This window comes from Garra rufa, chromosome 1 (genome assembly GCF_049309525.1).
Source record: "Garra rufa chromosome 1, GarRuf1.0, whole genome shotgun sequence".
Lineage (NCBI taxonomy): Eukaryota > Metazoa > Chordata > Actinopteri > Cypriniformes > Cyprinidae > Garra > Garra rufa.
Genome location: NC_133361.1, coordinates 53,697,051 through 53,715,902, shown reverse-complemented (window position 1 = coordinate 53,715,902; position 18,852 = coordinate 53,697,051). Strand labels below are relative to the sequence as shown.

The window sequence follows — 18,852 nt, the reverse complement described above, 5'->3', positions numbered from 1 at the left end:
TTAATCATAGCAATTTATAAAAACGTGTGATTAAAAACAACCTATTGTTTCAATAAACTGTGATTAATCAACTTTGGAAGTACAGTTGAGGTCAAAAGTTGTTAAATTGTTAATTATTTTACCAAAATAAGAGGGATCATACAAAATGCATGTTATTTTTGTTTTTTTAGTACTGACCTGAATAAGATATTTAGTCCACAAGAGTCCACGTTCATGAGTCCATTGTTTGTCCTGAACAATTAAACTGCCCGCTGTTCTTCAGAAAACTCCTTCAGGTGCCACAAACTCTTTGGTTTTTCAGCATTTTTGTGTATTTAAACCCAACAATGACTGTATGGTTTTAAGATCCATCTTTTCATACTGAAGACAACTGAGGGACTCATATGCAACTATTACAGAAGATTCAAACGTTCACTGATGCTTGAGTAGCAAACACAATGCATTAAGAGCCAGGGGTGTAAACTTTTGAACAGAATGGAGATTATTTCTTTTTTTGCCTAAATATTATTATTTTGTATTTAGTACTGCCCTTCAGAGGCTACAAAAGATAGTTACATGTTTCCCAGAAGATCAAATGTGACCCTGGACCACAAAACCAGTCTTAAGTCGCTGGGGTATATTTGTAGCAATAGCCAACAATACATAGTATGGTTCAAAATTATAGATTTTTCTTTTATGCCAAAAATCATTAGGAAATTAAGTAAAGATCATGTTCCATGAGATTTTTTTGTAAAATTCTTACTATAAATATATCAAAAAGTAATTTTTGATTAGTAATATGCATTGTTAAGAACTTAATTTGGACAACTTTAAAGGTGATTTTCTCAGTATTTAGATTTTTTTGCACCCTCAGATTCCAGATTTTCAAATAGATGTATCTCGGCCAAATATTGTCCTATCCTTACAAATCATATATCAATAGAAAGCTTATTTATTGAGCTTTCATATGATGTATGCATCTTAGTTTTGTAAAATTTAACCTTATGACTGGTTTTGTGGTCCAGGGTCACAAATAAGTTCAATTTACCCTGATTATCAAATTCAAAAAGTTTTCACCCCCTTCTCTAAATGCATGTTTTTTCCTTCTGGAGCTTCAGTGAGCGTTTGAACTTTCTGTAATAGTTGCATATGAGTCCCTCAGTTGTCCTCAGTGTGAAAAGATGGATCTCAAAATCATACAGTAATTTTTGGAAAGGGTTCAAATACACAAACATGCTGAAAAACCAAAGAATTAGTGGAACCTGAAGGATTTTTCTGAAGAACAGCAGGCAGTTTAACTGCTCAGGACAAACAAAAGATGAACAACGATCACTTAACAAACACAGTATTAAAAGCTTTTGAACAGGGTCATTTTATAAATTCAACTATTATTTTCTCTTGTGGTCTATATGTAAATGTCTTTTATGTTTGGGTCAGTACTAAACAAAAAAAAAGTTAGTAGGCTATTGGCAGACTTTTGGATCCCACTGTCTATCTTTAGGCAATTTAGTGTCAAGGGGATGATAAGGATTTGTTTATGATAGCCAGTTTCCCAAAGATCACTTTCTGCATCCGGGAATTATGACTAATCATAAATTAGCCAGTCTGTGCAGTAAAAAAAGAAAGTCCTAATTTAAAGAGCAATTTCTGCATCTGGCTTTTATTTTACCTGAGTGTACAGTGTGAGTTCAGATGGCTTGACCCCACAGACACCAGGAACTTTGCACTTGACCACTTTGACGTATGTCGTGTATTTGGCCCAACTTGTGTTCACGTGAGCGTGTGCATATAGCTTTTCACTAAGCGATGTGACACATTTATAGTGTAAAAATGCAAGTGTTTAGAGTGTTTTGCATTTTTAAATTAAGTTCAGTAAACAACGTTCTTCTAATTAAGTGCACGTACTTCTTGTCTCGTGCATGCGCTCTCAAGCGGCCGATACCGCGTGTTTAGACAAGCCCAAGATAAGCGGTTTCCCATGAATCTCATTTGCGCTGAAAAAACGTGCTGAAAATAATCATCTTTAATCTGATTGGCCAAATGACTTTGCTTAGACGACGTAAGGGGCGGAGGCGTTTTTGGTGTGCACTCACGGTGTAGTCCGAGGCGTGATCTACTGTATGCTTTTTTCACATAAAGCGAGTTGTAGCTTGTCTTTTGAAGAGGTTTGATTACTGTGACAGCAATTTAATCGACGAAAAGTGAACTTGTGTCGTTATCACAGGAAATAGAAAATGCTCGTTCCAGGATCAAGAGAATGATGCTAACGTTACTTTTTAAAACGATTCTTGAAACTAAGACTGACGACTGAGAAATACGCTGAAGAAGAACTTTAATGTGCGTTTTGCGGGTCAACGATGCCACTTGAGTCAAACAAACAAACACGGAATCGTGGACTTTCCGTTACTTTGTAATTAAGTTACTCGGTTAACGGGACGTTGCGTCACACTGGACTTTTCTTGCTTGCGCGAATGCCTTGAGACGTGAGCAATGGCATGGCAGGATGTAAAAGTGCATTTTGTTTTACTTTACATCTGGATATGCTCTCAAGGTGAGCAAACGTGTTTGGTTTTGAATATTTCTTTCTGTCATACACATGAAAGTAACAATGTGTTGTTATTTGTGCAAAAAAGTTTTTAAAACAAATTCTAAAACTATATTGTTTTCAATCAACGTATATTTTAACTATAAATAGTTTAAATTATGAAAGAATGCATTTTATTTCACAATTAACAGTACTTGTTTCTGAAAAGTTAAGTTCTAGCAGCATTTTTTGAAATTTGAAATCAGGATAAATTTACCTTATTTGTCTTCTGGGAAACATGCAACTATCTTCTGTAGTCTCTGAAGGCCAGTACTAAATTAAATAAATATGATATTTAGGCAAAGTAAGAAAAATGTACACATCTCCATTCTGTTCAAAAGTTCTAGCAGCATTTTTTGGCAGATGCAACTTTATTAAGAGGGCAAAAGTGACCTTAGACCACAGAACCAGTCTTAAGGGTCAATTTTTTAAAATTGATATTTGAAAACTGTATAAAGAAGCTTAACATTAATGTATGGTTTGTTTTTGTATTTGGCTGAGATACAATTATTTGAAAATCTGGAATCTGAGGGTGCAAAAAATCAAAATACTGAGAAAATCGCCTTTAGAGGTGTCCAACTGAAGTTCTTAGCAATGCATATTACTAATCAAAATTTACATTTGGATATATTTACAGTAGGATATTGACAAAGTATCTTCATGAAACATAATCTTTATGTAATATCCTAATGTTTTTTGGCATAAAAGAAAAATTGATTATTTTGATACAATGTATTTTTGGATATTGCTACAAATATACCCGTGCTACTTTTGTGGTCCGCGGTCACAAATACGTATTTGGGTTACTTTATATTAAGACAAAATAGTGGTTTTCATCAGCAGTAAACAATACAGCAAATAATAATGTTAAACTAAGTTGAACTGAGTTATCATAGTTGTGTTGCCTCAACTTGTTCTTCTCGCCTTCTCTTGTCTTTTTCATTTGTTTAGCCTCTTGTGAAGTGGCTGTAAACTGCTGGTGGAATCGAGCTCTTCATGTAGGGCGCAATGTGTCTGTTTTGTGCCAGACGAGTACATGGGGAAACAGTTGTGGTCTTTGCCAGCATTATGTTATCACACTGGGCCACAGGCATCAGTTTGCCAGAGCTTGTGCCAGTACCAGTGAAGCCTTCAACTTCTCTATCGCGACCGAACACAGAGAGCATATTCGCTGCATGTGCAGTGGAAATACACCAGATAACTGCCATGTTACTGTAAGAGGAGGCTGTGAGTATGACCTAACTGATCGTTTATCTCTAGTGACCTCATTACTAGCTCTCGGAATGATTTGTTCACAAGGTACGCACAACGGTCTCAAAAGGGAATTGTTTACAAGAAAAAAAACGTCATTACACACAGCATTTGGATATTCATAAACAGAAGTTGTCCGGACTAGATCAGAACTTTACAGTACACGTATTATAAATTAAAGAATTACTGTATAAAGGCTTTAGCAAAAATACAAGATGCATATTTTGTTTCTAAGCCCTCTGGGATTCCCTGCCATACAGATGAGGTCAAAAGTCTACATCCCCTTGTTTGTCCTGAACAGTTAAACTGCCTGCTGTTCTTCAGAAAAATCTTTGAGGTCCCACAAATTCTTTGGTTTTTCAACATTTTTGTGTATTTTAACTCTTTCCAACAATGACTGTTTGATTTTGAGATTCATCTTTTCACACTGAGGACGACTGAGGGACTCATATGTAACTATTTAAGAAGGTTCAAACGTTCGATGCGAGGAAACACAATGCATTAAAAGCTGAGGGGTGAAAACTTTTGGAATTTGAAATCAGGATAAATTTACCTTATTTGTTTTCTGGGAAACATGCAACTATCTTCTGTAGTCTCTGAAGGCCAGTACTAAATAAATATGATATTTAGGCAAAGTAAGAACAATGTACACATCTCCATTCTGTTCAAAAGTTTTCACCCCCGGCTCTTAATGCATTGTGTTTCCTTCTGAAGCATCACTAAGTGTTTGAATCTTCTGTAATAGTTGCATATGAGTTTGTGAACAACTATCACTAAACAAAAACACAACTGCAGATCATTCAGGTAAGAACACCGTATTAAGAATCAAGGGGATGTAAACTTTTGAACTGGGTATTTTTTTATAAATTCAACTATTGTAAACATCTTATTCCTGTCTTATTCAGGTCAGTACAAAATAAACAATAACATGCATTTTGTGTGATCCCTCTTATTTTGCTAAAATAATTAACATTTTGCAGATTCTGAAAGGGGGTGTAAACTTTTGACCTCAACTGTATACTGTATGCTGTTAGATTATATTCAGACTCATATTCAGACTACAGTAAATTTTTTTATTGTTTTCATTATTACTTAATATTTACAAAGTATTCATAAAACATTTGGATTTTTAAATAAAGAATAAGTGGTACAAAATCATCCTTTTCAGATGTGAGTCATTTCAGATAAAAGCATCTGCTAAATATGTAACTGTTAATTATTTGTATAATTAGTTTAACCCTGAACATTCTTTGAGAAATGCTTATGTGTTAAGATGTTGTCCAAAATTAGACGAGGAAGGGAAGTGTGCGACACCCTGGTGACATTCTTTTGCAGATTTCCCCTCATGACTTCCTGTTTTCTCAGTCTTAAAATGATGCTCTTGCAGCACATTGTGTTGGTTTGAATGGTTGTTCTTTCTACCTTTACCTTTATTTATTTTGGTTTTAATCACCGTCTTTTTCAGATCCACCATCTGCCCCGTCCCGCCCTGATTGTGCTATTGAAGACCTGGATATAGAACACATTTACTGCTCTTGGTCTAAATACAATGAGCCAATGATTCCAACTGTTTACACTCTTCACTGGAAAGATTATGATGGGTGTGTGTTTTCTTAATAGCACCACCATTGCATGGTCAAATGGACATTGTATTTGAGCACCTGACAATGTTTTTTTTTGTGTGTTTATATACAGAAATGTTAAATCAAGGGAGACCAATAGTGAAAGTGCACTCATAGAGCGGGAAGAGTATATCAAAAGCACGTACATTACAGCATGGGTCACTGCCAAAAACGTGCTGGGATCTGCAGAGTCTGAAATATCTGACTTCAACACGGAGCATATCAGTAAGTCAGATTTACATCATAAGCCATTACTCACTTTCTTTAAACAAAGGATCTATTAAAGGGGTCATCAGATGCAAAACTCACTTTTTAATGTTGTTTAAACCTTAATGTGTGTTGGCAGTTTGTGTACACAACCACCCTACAATGATAAAAATCCACCCAGTGGTATTTTTTTAATCTTTAAAAGTAATATCTTCTTATTAAAATCAGGTCATTTTCAGCTTCTTGTCGGTGTGACGGCACCCAGACAGAGGCCGCTCCCACGATAGTTGATTGACATGAGCGCCTTACCTTAGACCCGCCCTCACCGAGCTGAAACAGTCCGACTCTGATCGCCATTGTGTGACTCAGGTGCAGAGGAAGACTAGAATGTCTCAGATTGAGCGATTGCGGTGTTCTTTTGTTGGATGTAATAATGAACATAGCAGTAGTCATTTACTCCCGACATCTGAGCCGCTAAAGACACACAGGATAACGTTACTTTCGTTTTAAAAAAGGAAAGCGACGTTCCCGATCTACATATGCGTCTAGTTTGTGCGAATCGTTCCTGATGCAGCTTCACCCACAGCAGAAGTGTGTATAAGGGTTTTTTATGCATCTTTGCAAACAACCTTTCTTAAAAATGTGCTTGTTGGCATGTTCCGCGGCTAAATGTGGCAAAAGTAAACATTACAGCTCAAAATCCCCCATCAGAGAGGGGCGGGGCGAGCAGAGCTCATTTGCATTTAAGGGGACCATGCAATAAAATTAGTTGATTTTTTAAAGAGCTGATTTTGACAAGGTAAAAGGGTGTTTTATTGCACTACTATTGAGAATTTTTAACCAAAGTATATTATAGACTTTTCATTAAGACCCTAAATAATCTCATGAACTTGTGGAAAATGGGCATCCGATGACCCCTTTAAGTTGATCATATTTAAAAAAAAAAAAAAAAAATACTGTTCTTTTGAATGTTCTTGTCAAAAGATTCTTTAAAAAAGGTTTTTATTGTTTCCACAAAATATTAAGCAGCACAATTGTTTTCAACATTGATAATAATTAGAAATGTTTCTTCATCAGCATATGAGAGTGATTTCTGATGTATCGTGTGACACTGAAGTAATGATGCTGAAAATTCAGCTTTGTATCACAGGAATAAATTCCACTTTATTTCCAGTTGTGGTTATAAAGATTTTATGTTTTGGGCATTTTTGCCTTTAATATGATTGGACAGTTTTGAGCTGACAGGAAGCAAAGTGGAAGAGATGGGGGCAGGATCGGGAAAGGTCCCCGAGCCAGGATTTGAACTCAGGACACCCATAAATTAACTTTGTGCTAGCTTTTAATATTTTCCCTCTTTGTTTCTTAGAACGGCCAGAACCCCCATACAACATAAACCATACCTCTGAACCACTGGAGATCATCTGGGACATGGACTGTGAGACAGTGGGCCCGTTAGACAAGAGCTGTCAAGTGCAGTACTGTGCACACAATCAGATGCTGGACTGCATTGAGGTGAGACTAGAGAGAGACAAACTGGACTGATTTGACTGTATTCTGATTTGGAAGAATATTTCAATATTTTCCTCTAAGCTTTGATTTCATTGGCAGCTCTGGCAAATTTTAATTTATGTGTTCAAAAGTGCTATTGTAAATTGAGTTTCCGTAATGAAGAAAATTCAAAATTCCTGTAAACTTTTCAGTCCAAGGATCCAGTAAACTAATGCGTTCAAATAGAAAGTTCAAAATGAAATTCATAAATGAAGCGTAGGCTATACCCACTTTTCTTCCAGCACCACTAACGTTACACCACTGATTATCTTGTTATTAATATGACATGATTTATGGTTCATATTCATAACCGTATGTTGTCGCCAGTTTACAGGGCGATGTTTCCAAGCACTTTCGGCCTGAAATAAAGGCTGTTTTCATTTGGATTACAGATTACAATGCCTAGTATGTCTATTTAATGGTCGCGGGTGCGGGGCGCGGTGGGTTGTAAAAATAGATACAGTGGTGCGGGGCGGGTTGGGGCGGATCAAATAATTTTAAAAAAGCGGGACCCGCGGGTTGAAAAAAACCCAACCCGCGCATCACTACTACACAAGGCTGGAATGGACTACAAGATCATCGCCAAGCAGTGAGAAGGAGACAACATTTGGTGCGAATATTCGCAAATGAAAGAAACACAAAATAATTGTCAATCTTCCTCGGTCTGGGGCTCCATGCAAGCTCCTCGTGGAGTTTCAGTGATCATGAGAACGGTGAGGAATCAGCCCAGAACTACACGGGAGGATCTTGTCAATGATCTCAAGGCATCTGGGACCATAGTCACCAAGAAAACAATTGGTAACACACTATGCCGTGAAGGACTAAAATCCTGCAGCACCCGCAAGTTCCTCCTGCACAAGAAAGCACATGTCAAGGTACGTCTGAAGTTTGCCAGTCAACATCTGAATGATTCAGAGGAGAACTGGGTGAAAGTGTTGTGGTCAGATGAGACCAAAATCGAGCTCTTTGGCATCAACTCAACTTGTTTGGCATCAACTCGCCATGTTTGGAGGAGAAGGAATGCTGCCTATGATCCCAAGAACACCATCCCCACCGTTAAACATTATGCTTTGAGGGTGTTTTTCTGCTAAGGGGACAGGACAACTGCACCGCTTCAAAGGGACAATTGGACAGGGCTGTCGAAATGTACTATCAAATCTTGTGTGAAAACCTCCTTCCCTTAGCCTGGCATTGAAAATGGGTCATGGATGGGTATTCAAGCAGTGACCCAAAACACAAGGCTAAGGCAAGAAAGGAGTGGCTCAAGAAAAAGCACATTAGAAGAGTTTCTCTATGCCAGTGCCCTAGCCAGTTTCTCTATGGAGTGGCCTGACCAGTCTCCAGACCTTAATCCCATAGAAAAACTGTGAAGGGAGCTGAAGGTTCGAGTTGCCAAATGTCAGCCTTGAAACCTTAATGACTTGGTGAGGTGCTGCAAAGAGGAGTGTGACAAACTCCCTCCTGAGATGTGTCCAAACCTGGTGGCCAACTACAAGAAACGTCTAAACCTTTGTGATTGCCAACAAGGGTTTGCCACCAAGAACTGGATTTATTTGTTATTTTGTTCTCACTGTTCAAATAAACCTACCATTAAAGTTATAGACTGATCATTTTTTGTCAGTGGGCAAACAAAATCAGCAGTACAATGAATGATAATTCAATCATTTCATAGTGTCAGAGATTTGTCAAGCATGATGTTCAAACATTGTGTCTCTGTTGAATTTTTATTGTTTAGGTGGATGATCGGCAGATCATGTATGTGTTGGAGGATCCCCAGCCATTCACACAGTACAGCTTTCGTGTTCGCTGCCACTGTGGATATAAAGAAAAAGTCATGAGTAGCTGGAGTGAAGTGTATTCAGTCAGAACGCCCCCTGCAGGTGAGAGAAAGACACCTCATTGAATTAATTGAAGACCGAGTTACACTCATTTATTGCTCATTTACTTTTTTATTGAAGATGATCTTGATGCACACTCACAAATCAGTAGAATGTGGATGTCAGTACTGTTTTCGAGCAGTGTTGTTTTCGTCAACGATGACGAAATCATTTCGTTGACGCCACTTTTTTTCATGACGATAACGAGACGATGACGAGATAAAAATGGCTCGTTGATGACTAAAACATGACGAGACGTGTGTGAGTTTTCGTTGACGAGACGAGAATAGACGAAAATGTTAGTGGGTGGTCCGTCAGATGTTTAAAATGCATGACATTTCTGCTTATTGTGCATGCCAATTAAAACCGGAAAATATCTGCCGCTATGGCAAGCCGTTTTAGCATTAAATACTCTTTGCCATACTAGTATGGCAAGCCGTTTTAGCATTAAATACTCTTTGCTATACTAGTATGGCAAGCCGTTTTAGCATTCCATCCTTGTTTGTCTTTTATGTTTTAAAACATTCCTTCATTATTGTAATTATTGTTGAAAATAGTCGATCCGGAAGCTCACATTGTGTTGAACTATAGATCTGCTATTTTCAGAACTTATAAGTGACACTACCCAACAGCAAAATAGTTACTGACCTACATTAATTTGTTAAAAGACTACTTTTTCCCCTTTTTTGACTAAAACTAGACTAAAACCTTTTTGACTTTTCGTCGACTAAAATTGGACTAAAACTATCACATATAGAAGTGACTAAAATTTGACTAAAACTAATAAGCATTTTAGTCCAAAAGACTAAGACTAAAACTAAATCTAAGATGGTTGTCAAAAACAACACGAGTCCTAAATACAGAAAAAAAGAATGTTTTGAGATTGATTTACTATAATGTTTTTGTGCATTTTGAGTCTCTTTACGCTCTCCAAGGCTGCAGTTATTAAATCAAAAATACAGTAACAACAATGAAATGTTATTACAATTTAGGTGATTTATTCAGAACATTTATTCAGCACCCCTCGATCGTTTATCATTTGTTTTATTCCCTTTTTTCTACAGTTAAGTTCAAAAGTTTACATCCCACTTTTAAAATCTGCAAAATGCAAATGCTCACTGATGCTCCAGAAGGAAAAACCATGCATTAGAAGCTAGGGGTGAAAACTTTTTGAATTTGAAGATCAGGGTAAATTTAGGATTCAGGACAAACAAGGGATATTTTTATAAATTCAGCTATTATTTTCTTATGTGGACTATGTGTAAACATCTTTTATGTGAAATATTTTATTCACGTCGGTACTAAATAAACAATATGATCTCTCTTATTTTGGTAAAAAAGTTAACATTTTGCAGATTCTGAAAGGGAAATGTAAACTTTTGACCGCAACTGTAAATATCGTGCCATATAACAAAATCAATGATGATGACCTTATGTCTGTAATATTCTGTCTTTTAAGCACCGGTTGGAAAGCTGGATGTTTGGAGTGACTGTGCCCCTAATTCTGACAAGTCTTCCTGCAATGTCTATTGGAAGGTAGGGTGTACTTCAATAATTCATCAATCTAATTGGTTCTTGTTTAGTGGGTCAGTAACGATTCAGTAAATCATGAATGAGCTGTCAACATTTTACTGTCTTTCAGGAAATGCCCCTGTCTCAGGCTAGAGGGGAAATTATTGACTATATTGTAACGCTGAAGCTTAGTAATGGCACTGAGGTCAAGCAAGTCAGCAGGCAACGGAGAGACACTGAAAGTCAGCATCCTGCTGAACAGAGCTGCCTGCAGCTCAGACGTTTCCCACTCATCCCGGGTGTTATGGGAGTTTTTGTGTCAGCCAACACCACAATGGGCACATCGGACCCAACATTGATGCCGTTTGCTGTAAGGGGTATGTCAATGCAAATTTCTGATTAAAAGATTAATTATTGTATGAAATAGTCATTTTTATTTGTGACCCTGGGCCACAAAACCAGTTTTAAGTCGCACAGGTATATTTGTAGCAGTAGCCAACAATACATCGTATGGATCAAAATAATTTATTTTTCTTTTATGCCAAAAACCATTAGGATATCAAGTAAAGATCATGTTCCGTGAGGATATTTATTAAATGTCCTACCATAAATATATAAAGGTGATTTTCTTAATATTTATTTATTTTTATTTATTTTTTTTGCACCCTCAGATTCCAGATTTTTAAATAGTTGTATCTCAGCCAAATATTGTCGTATTGTCCTAACAAGACATACATCAATAGAAAGCTTATTTATTCAACTTTCATATGATGTATAAATCTCAATTTCGAAAAATTGACCATTATGACTGGTTTTGTGGTCCAGGGTATAAATGTAAACATTTTGTCTACTTATTAAATGTTTATCATTTATATTCACTACCGTTGAGAAGTTTGTGGTCAGTAAGATTTGAAAGAAAAATTAAATGGATCAAAAGTGACAGTAAAGACATTTTATAATGTTACAAAGATTTCTAATTCAAATCAATGTTGCTCCTTTGAACTTTCTGTTCATCAAAGTATCAGGTTTCACAAAACTATGAAGCATCACAGTTTTTTTCAATATAAATAATCATAAGATATGTTTCATGAGCAGCATATGAGCATATTAGAGTGATTTCTGAATGACTGGAGTAATGATGCTGTAAAAGACAGCTTTGCATCACAGGAATAAATTACATTTTAAAATATATTCAAATACAAAGCAGTTATTTTAAATTGTACTAATATTATTGTTTTTATTGTATTTTTGATCAAATAAATGCAGCCTTAACCTTAAAATCTTACCAACCGCAAACTTGTATATTTACAATTGTATTTATATCATATTTATGCCCTGTAGGACAGACTACGCCTGGGGTGAATCTGAGTGTAAAAGGTGAAAACCAAATGCTGCAGGTCTCATGGGATGTACACCCACAGTTCTCTGACAGCTTCCAAGAGTATGTGGTACAGCACGTGTCTTTACCACATACTCCTTACCGCCAGTGCTTGAACTGGGTCAGAGTGAACAGAACCCGGAGATCTGTCACACTCACAGGTTTGTGTGTGTGTGTGTGTGTGTGTGTGTGTGTGTGTGTGTACCTGGTATTCATCACGTTGTGGGGACCAAATGTCCCCACAAGGATAGGAATACCAGTAAATTTTGACCTTGTGGGGACATTTCTCAGGTCCCCATGAGGAAACAGGCTTATAAATCATGCACAATGAGTTTTTTTGATGAAGTAAAAGTGTGCACAATCTCCTGTGAGGGCTAGGTTTAGGTATAGGGTAGGGTTAGGGCGATAGAAAATACGGTTTGTACAGTATGAAAACCATTACACCTATGGAATGTCCCCATAAAACATGTAAACCAGTGTGTGTGTGTGTGTGTGTGTGTGTGTGTGTGTGTGTGTGTGTGTGTGTGTGTGTGTGTGTGTGTGTGTGTGTGTGTGTGTGTGTGTGTAAGAGAGAAAGCTGTAGTTTAACCAGATGCTGACAGTGATTTTGCGTTTGTCTCCATCCACAGGTGACTTCAGCAACTACACAGCTTATAATGTGTCACTGTTTGCAGTCTTCAACAACCACAGCACTTTTCTCAAGTCAGCGACTGCATACACACTTGAAGGAGGTATGACATCTCTTAAAGAGTTGTTCACCCAAAAAATTCTGGCATTAATTACTCACCCTCATGCCGTTCCAAACCCATAAGACCGCAAAGTAAGATATTTTTGATGAAATCTGAGCGCTTTCTGACCCTGCATAGACAGCAATGCAACTGACATGTTTAAGACTCAGAAAGGTAGTAAGGGCATTGTTAAAATAGTCCATGTTACATCAGTGGTTCAACCATAATGTTATAAAGCTGAGAGAAGTCTTTTTGTACACAAAGAAAACAAAAATTACTTTATTTAACAATTTCTTCTTCGGGTTTGAAACAACATGAGGGTGAGTAATTAATGACAGAATTATCATTTTTGGATGAACTTTCCCTTTAAATCACTGAATGCACTTTTATTTAATTGTCCACATGCCAACATATAAAATTAGTCTTTTTTTTTTTTTCATAGAGGCAAAATTCTGAAAAGTATTATACTTAAGACCAGTAGCACCAGTAGCGCTTCAACGGACAAAAACACACACAATTATGCCAAAATGCGCAGTTTTGGTGAGATACCTCGTAAACGTAGTCTTAAATGAGTTATAAAGTCTTAAATGACCATAAAGAGTTGCAAAAAAATTGTCAGATCCGCATCATGTGCATCAGGTTTTAAAGACGCAGCACTGATTTTAAAGTGCAACCTGCTGAAGTCTGTCATTGATGTAAATTAGCTTTTGAAGCTTGAATGAAGATTAATCTGTATAGTTTATGCATATACAAATTTATAGTTATTTTAAAGCCTATTAAACGTTAAAAAATAATGGCTTTCAATTATGCTGTAATGTTGAATGGCTATAATTAATAGGTAAAATTGATGAGAAATGCATTTAATAGAGATACCAGTAGCAGTACTGGTTTAAATAATACTTAGTAAAATGCCATTAAACACATATTTAAAATATACTATCTTTATGTTGTTTATACGTTAATTTGGAGGTTCAATGTGAAATTATGACAATATAAATCTGCGATTAATTAATTACAGAAAAATGAATCATGACCAGGTAAAAAAAAATTGGCAGGTGTGGCAAAAAGTTGGTTTTAGGCCCTTAGGCCATTAGGTTTGTAAATGTGAGATCATGTAATCAGATTGTCTAGCCATCTAGCCTTCATGTTCATATCATCTCTTCATCTCCTCTGTCAGTTCCTCCTAAAGTCCAACAAATCCATGTGAAGAACATCTCTCACTCCTCAGCCACTTTGACATGGAGCCCCATCCCTGTACATGAGAGCAAAGGAGTCATCCTGCATTACTTAGTCGGCATCAAAGAAACAGGTAACCCATGGTCACTCCTTTAACATGAGACCCTGAGATTCTATGATTTGACAAACCGTTTAAATTTTTACTCAAAGTATCCTGATAAAAGGTACTACAGTTGGCAAAAAAAAAAATTTTCAATACTGATAATAAGAAGTGTTTTTAGAGCAGCAAATCAGAATATTAGAATGATTTCTGAAGGATCATGTGACACTGAAGACTGAAGCTAAAAATGTAGCTTTGCATCACAGGAATAAATTACATTTAAAAAAATATTCAAATAGAAAAGGGTTATTTCACATTGTAATATTTATGTAATAATACTTTGGCCTGTGTAACAGGGTCAAAGATAAGCAGTGACAGAACCAGTGTGCAGTTGTCAGAACTGCAGCCGGCCCAGCAGTACCAGGTCTGGGTGAGCGCTGTGAGCGCTGCTGGTGAAGGCGACAGGGCCTTGACCACTTTCTCCACCGATAAGAAGAGTATGTATGAAGACAAGCTGTTTCTTTCTTCCTTTGGGATTTACAGTTGATGTCAAAAGCTTAAATACACCTTTCAGAATCTTTTTTTAGTACTGACCTGAATAAGATATTTCACATGAAAGACATTTACATATAGTCCACAAGAGAAAATAATAGTTGATTTCATGAACTAAATAAAAATGACCCTGTTCAAAAGTTTACATACACTTGATTCTTAATACTGTGTTGTTACCTGAGTTTAGTGACCTGATGCTTCAGAAGAAAAAAAACATACATGGCAGTACTAAATGAGTATTTAGGCAAAATAAGAAAAATGTACACATCTTCATTCTGTTCAAAAGTTTACACTCCCGACTCTTAATGCATTGTTTTTCCTTCTGGAGCATCAGTGAGTGTTTGAACCTTCTGTAATAGTTGCATGTGAGTCCATCAGTTGTCTTGATGGATCTCAAAATCATAGTCTTTTTTGGAAAGGGTTCAAATAGGCCAAGATGCTGGAAAACCAAAGGCCTTGAGGTCCTTCGCCAATCCTGCTCCCCTCTCTCTGCCCATTAATATAACTTTAAATAATAAAAAAGGAATCAAGTGTATATAAACTTTTGAACAGTGTCATTTTTATAAACTGAGCTATTATTTTCTCTTGTGGACTATATGTAAACATTTTTATGTGAAATATCGTATTCAGGTCAGTGTTTAAAAAAGAACAACATGCATTTTGTATTACCACTTTTATTTTGGTAAAGTGCATTTTGCAGATTCTGCAATGTGTATGTTAACGTTTGGCCTCAAATGTAGACCACAAATTCAGCTTTTGGTAGTAAACCGATCATTTCTATCCATCTCATCTCCTAGGTAATGGTACCCTGTTGGCTGTATTCATAATAGTGGTGTTCCTGGTGTTATTTGTTGTTGTTTTAATGTTGGTGTAAGTATTGCCTTTCATCATAATTCCATCTATATGGCCAAAAGTACACGGACACCCCCTTATAAAGGGCTGGTTCACACAAAATGTATGTTTCTATTCCATTCCATAGTTTTTGTACATAAAAGTGCACTAGACTGATGTGTTTGACTGTTGTGCTTACATCTTTTTTGCAGCATCTCTTGAAATGAAATGCTAAAAAACTTCTCTCAAGCTTTTTCCTGACATTCTAATGTCTGTGTCTCATATTTTTATAAGTAGGCATCGGTTTTTTGTGAGTAGGGTAGGAGATAGTATTCTGAACCAGAAAAATAAAATATAAAAGACCTGATACTGACCAATATCCTATATGTGAACCAGTTATGCTCTGCTTTCAATCACATCACTTTATTTTTCAGCATTGGCATGATTAGCATTGTATGCTGTGTACAAAATTAGTTTAACTGGTAAATTTGACATTTTGTGATCAATTAATATCCACTCTAGGTTCAGACCAACTTCGTGCTTTATGAAGATCCCAGATCCAATAAACAGTAAAACGTTTAAACATATGAACTTCCAGGTTAGTATCTAAAGTCTTTTGAGTGTTCCATATGAAAGAGATATCACACTTACATAAACGGTACAATATTTGTTGACATCTTGGCTTTTCTTCCAGCACACGTTGCCACTGCTCTGTTCACCTTCTGAATTGTCTCTGAAGATCTCTGAGCTGGAGATCGTGGAGAACCCGGATCCCGACACACCTACTCCTCCATCAGACACTATATCGGACAAGGTTTTAATTGAGGTGGAACCCCAACGTTTTCAGGTGCCAAATGGACTGGGCAGAACAAATGAAGGTGGAGATAGACCTGAGGAAGAGCCTGAGGAATCAAACAGAGGACACATTTTAAAGCATGACAGTTGGGCAAAGGAATACAGCGAGATGGTGGACACAGATGAAGAGAAAGATGACGGTGATAATGAAGAGTGGTGGGACCAGCAATGTGTCTCGGACTATGAAAGACATTTTTTGCCTGCTGTTGAGGCGAATTAACCGTTGATACCTCAAGATGTTTCAATTGTACTGTAGTGCCTTGAACAGAACAATCAGAAACTGCTTGTTTTACTCAAGTACAACGTGTGCTTTTTAATCCGACACTGAAGAGTATTAAATCAAGTGTTATTCATGAAATGACACAAATTTATCCATGAGAGAGGTCTTGCTGAGCTAACATTTATCGTTGAAGTTGAAGTGGAATGGACTAAAGACTGTACAGGTTTTCCGCAATACTCTACCATTTTGCCATTGGTCAGCCAAACAAATGTTCCTGCCTCAAACTCACGCCATTGGTTGAGCCAATATTAGGTGGGACAGGGTGCATGTGGTTTACATTTTTCAGGGAATTCAGCCTACAAATGTCTTGAAGTTATCTCTGCACATTAAACAGTGTATTTTAACATGAAAAACATTGCACATGCAAAACAATCAACACATTATTACTAGCAGATACAGACTGTTGAATGAATGTAAAAAGCCTGTTTTTGTACATAATAAATATTTTTTTTTATATATGGTTTTTAATTGTGGCCATCAAATGTGTAATACTATTTATATTTGAATTTCTCAGATGTTTTGCAGTGATTTGTTTGTAATTTGGGCCTGTAAACATAGGACTAGTCACATGTAGTCTGCGATATAGGAAGCCTTCCCTGGTGAAAAAATTACCCCCTGTGGGTATGTAGGTCTAGATCAGGGATGCCCAACCCTGTTCCTGGAGATCTACCATCCGACAAAGTTCAGCGGCAACCCTAATCAAACACCCCTGAACCAGCTAATTAATCTCTTGGTAGCACGTGATAATCACAGACAGCTGTGTTTGAGCAGGACTGGAACTAAAGTCTGCAGTTAGGTAGATCTCCAGGAACGGGGTTGGTCAGCCCCAATCTAGATGGTTTAGATCCGGACTACTACTTAACATCCAACTTGCACAACTTAACCCTGCCCCTTTGGCACAAATCGCCCCAGCCTGACAATTTTGAAAGATTAGCATGATCCAGCAGTTTAGAGCTAACAATGTGCTAACTGTATAGAGTCACTGTGTAGCCTACTAAAACACGTGTGAAATATTTTCAAACTTGTATATAATTGTTCAGACGCAACAATCAAAAAATAATATATAAATTTTACTTTGCAATGCAAAAAACAGTTTTTTGAGCTAAAATGTGCTTAGCCCTCATGCCATGTGTCTCTCTTCTTTGAGGGAAAGGTAAATTGGATGGCTCTTCAAAAGTATGTGGTCACATGACCAATTTCTTCTATGGTTTTCTAGAAACAAGGGGTGGAACTACTAAAATTATAACTAAATCGGCTGTTTTGAACTAGTTTTTAGCTGTTTTTACTAAATCAGCTCATTATAAATGCCTTTCCTGTCAAATCTGATCAATTTAACAATACCCGTTCTTGTCTAATGACAACTTTGATGACCTTTTTTGATCCACTTCAAATGTTGACTACAGTAGACAACCAGCCTAGGCGGATTGTATCAGTTTTTTTTTATTGAATCAACTGGTTTTAAATGATTTTTAACCGTTTTTGTGCTAAATCAACTGGTTTAAGGTGGTTTTTAGATGTTTTTGCTAAATAAGCTGTTTTCAGCTGGCTTCTTTTTTGCTAAATCAGCTGGTTTTAACTGGTTTTTAGCTGTGTTTTATACTAAATCAGTTGGTTTAAACTAGTTTTTAGCTGTTTTTACTAAATCAGCTCATTATAAATGCCTTTCCTGTCAAATCTGATCAATTTAACATATCCCTGCTGAATAAAAGTATTATTATGATCCCAAACCTTAAACAATGTATTATGTGACCCTGGACCACAAAACTATGTAAGTAGCACATACATTGTATGGGTCAAAATTATCGATTTTTTCGATTTTAGGATATTAGGTAAAGATTTTGTCCATTTCCTACCCTTAATATGTCAAAACATAATTTTTGATTATTAATATGCATTGCTAAGAACTTCATTTGGACAACTTTAAAAGCAATTTTCTCAATATTAAGATTTTTTCCACCCTCAGATTTCAGATTTTCAAATAGTTGTATCTCAGCCAAATATTGTCCTATCCCAACAAAGCATACATCAATAAAAAGTGCATTTATTCAGCTTTCAGATGGTTTGTTTTTGGTTTTGTGGTCCAGGGTCAAATATATAGGTGTGTGTTAACTACATACAGTCAAGCCCGAAATGATTCATACCCCTGGCAAATTCTTACTTAAAGTTACTTTTTTTTACAAGGTTTTTTTGACCGGAAATGACACAGGCTTCTCCCAAAAGACAACCAGACGATGTACAAGAGGCATCATTGTGGGAAAAAAAATATTTTTCAGCCAAACTGATTCATACCCTTTGCAAACTGTCACAGTTTGATTGCTGTAATAGCCAATAAAGGCTTTTCTATTGATTTTTGAGAAGGGTATGAATAATTT

General features: G+C 36.6%; 1 protein-coding gene across 1 annotated transcript; it reads left to right on the top strand.

The window, feature by feature from the left end:
• Positions 1 to 2,076: 2,076 nt before the first annotated feature.
• Positions 2,077 to 16,948, top strand: il12rb2l (interleukin 12 receptor, beta 2a, like). Its single transcript, XM_073833566.1, has 15 exons — positions 2,077 to 2,530; positions 3,515 to 3,790; positions 5,280 to 5,415; positions 5,510 to 5,661; positions 7,010 to 7,155; positions 8,927 to 9,071; positions 10,528 to 10,604; positions 10,711 to 10,957; positions 11,922 to 12,119; positions 12,588 to 12,689; positions 13,864 to 13,995; positions 14,319 to 14,459; positions 15,312 to 15,384; positions 15,868 to 15,943; positions 16,040 to 16,948. Exons 1-15 carry the CDS (start codon positions 2,470 to 2,472, stop codon positions 16,418 to 16,420), a joined length of 2,343 nt encoding a protein of 780 aa, XP_073689667.1. The 5' UTR covers positions 2,077 to 2,469; the 3' UTR covers positions 16,421 to 16,948.
• Positions 16,949 to 18,852: the final 1,904 nt, after the last annotated feature.

Coding starts and splice junctions, on each gene's coding strand:
- il12rb2l (XM_073833566.1), top strand. CDS start 2,470: ATGGCATGGCAGGATGTAAAAGTGCATTTTGTTTTACTTTACATCTGG. Junction 2,531..3,514: donor CATCTGGATATGCTCTCAAG/GTGAGCAAACGT, acceptor TCATTTGTTTAG/CCTCTTGTGAAGTGGCTGTA. Junction 15,944..16,039: donor TTAAACATATGAACTTCCAG/GTTAGTATCTAA, acceptor CTTTTCTTCCAG/CACACGTTGCCACTGCTCTG.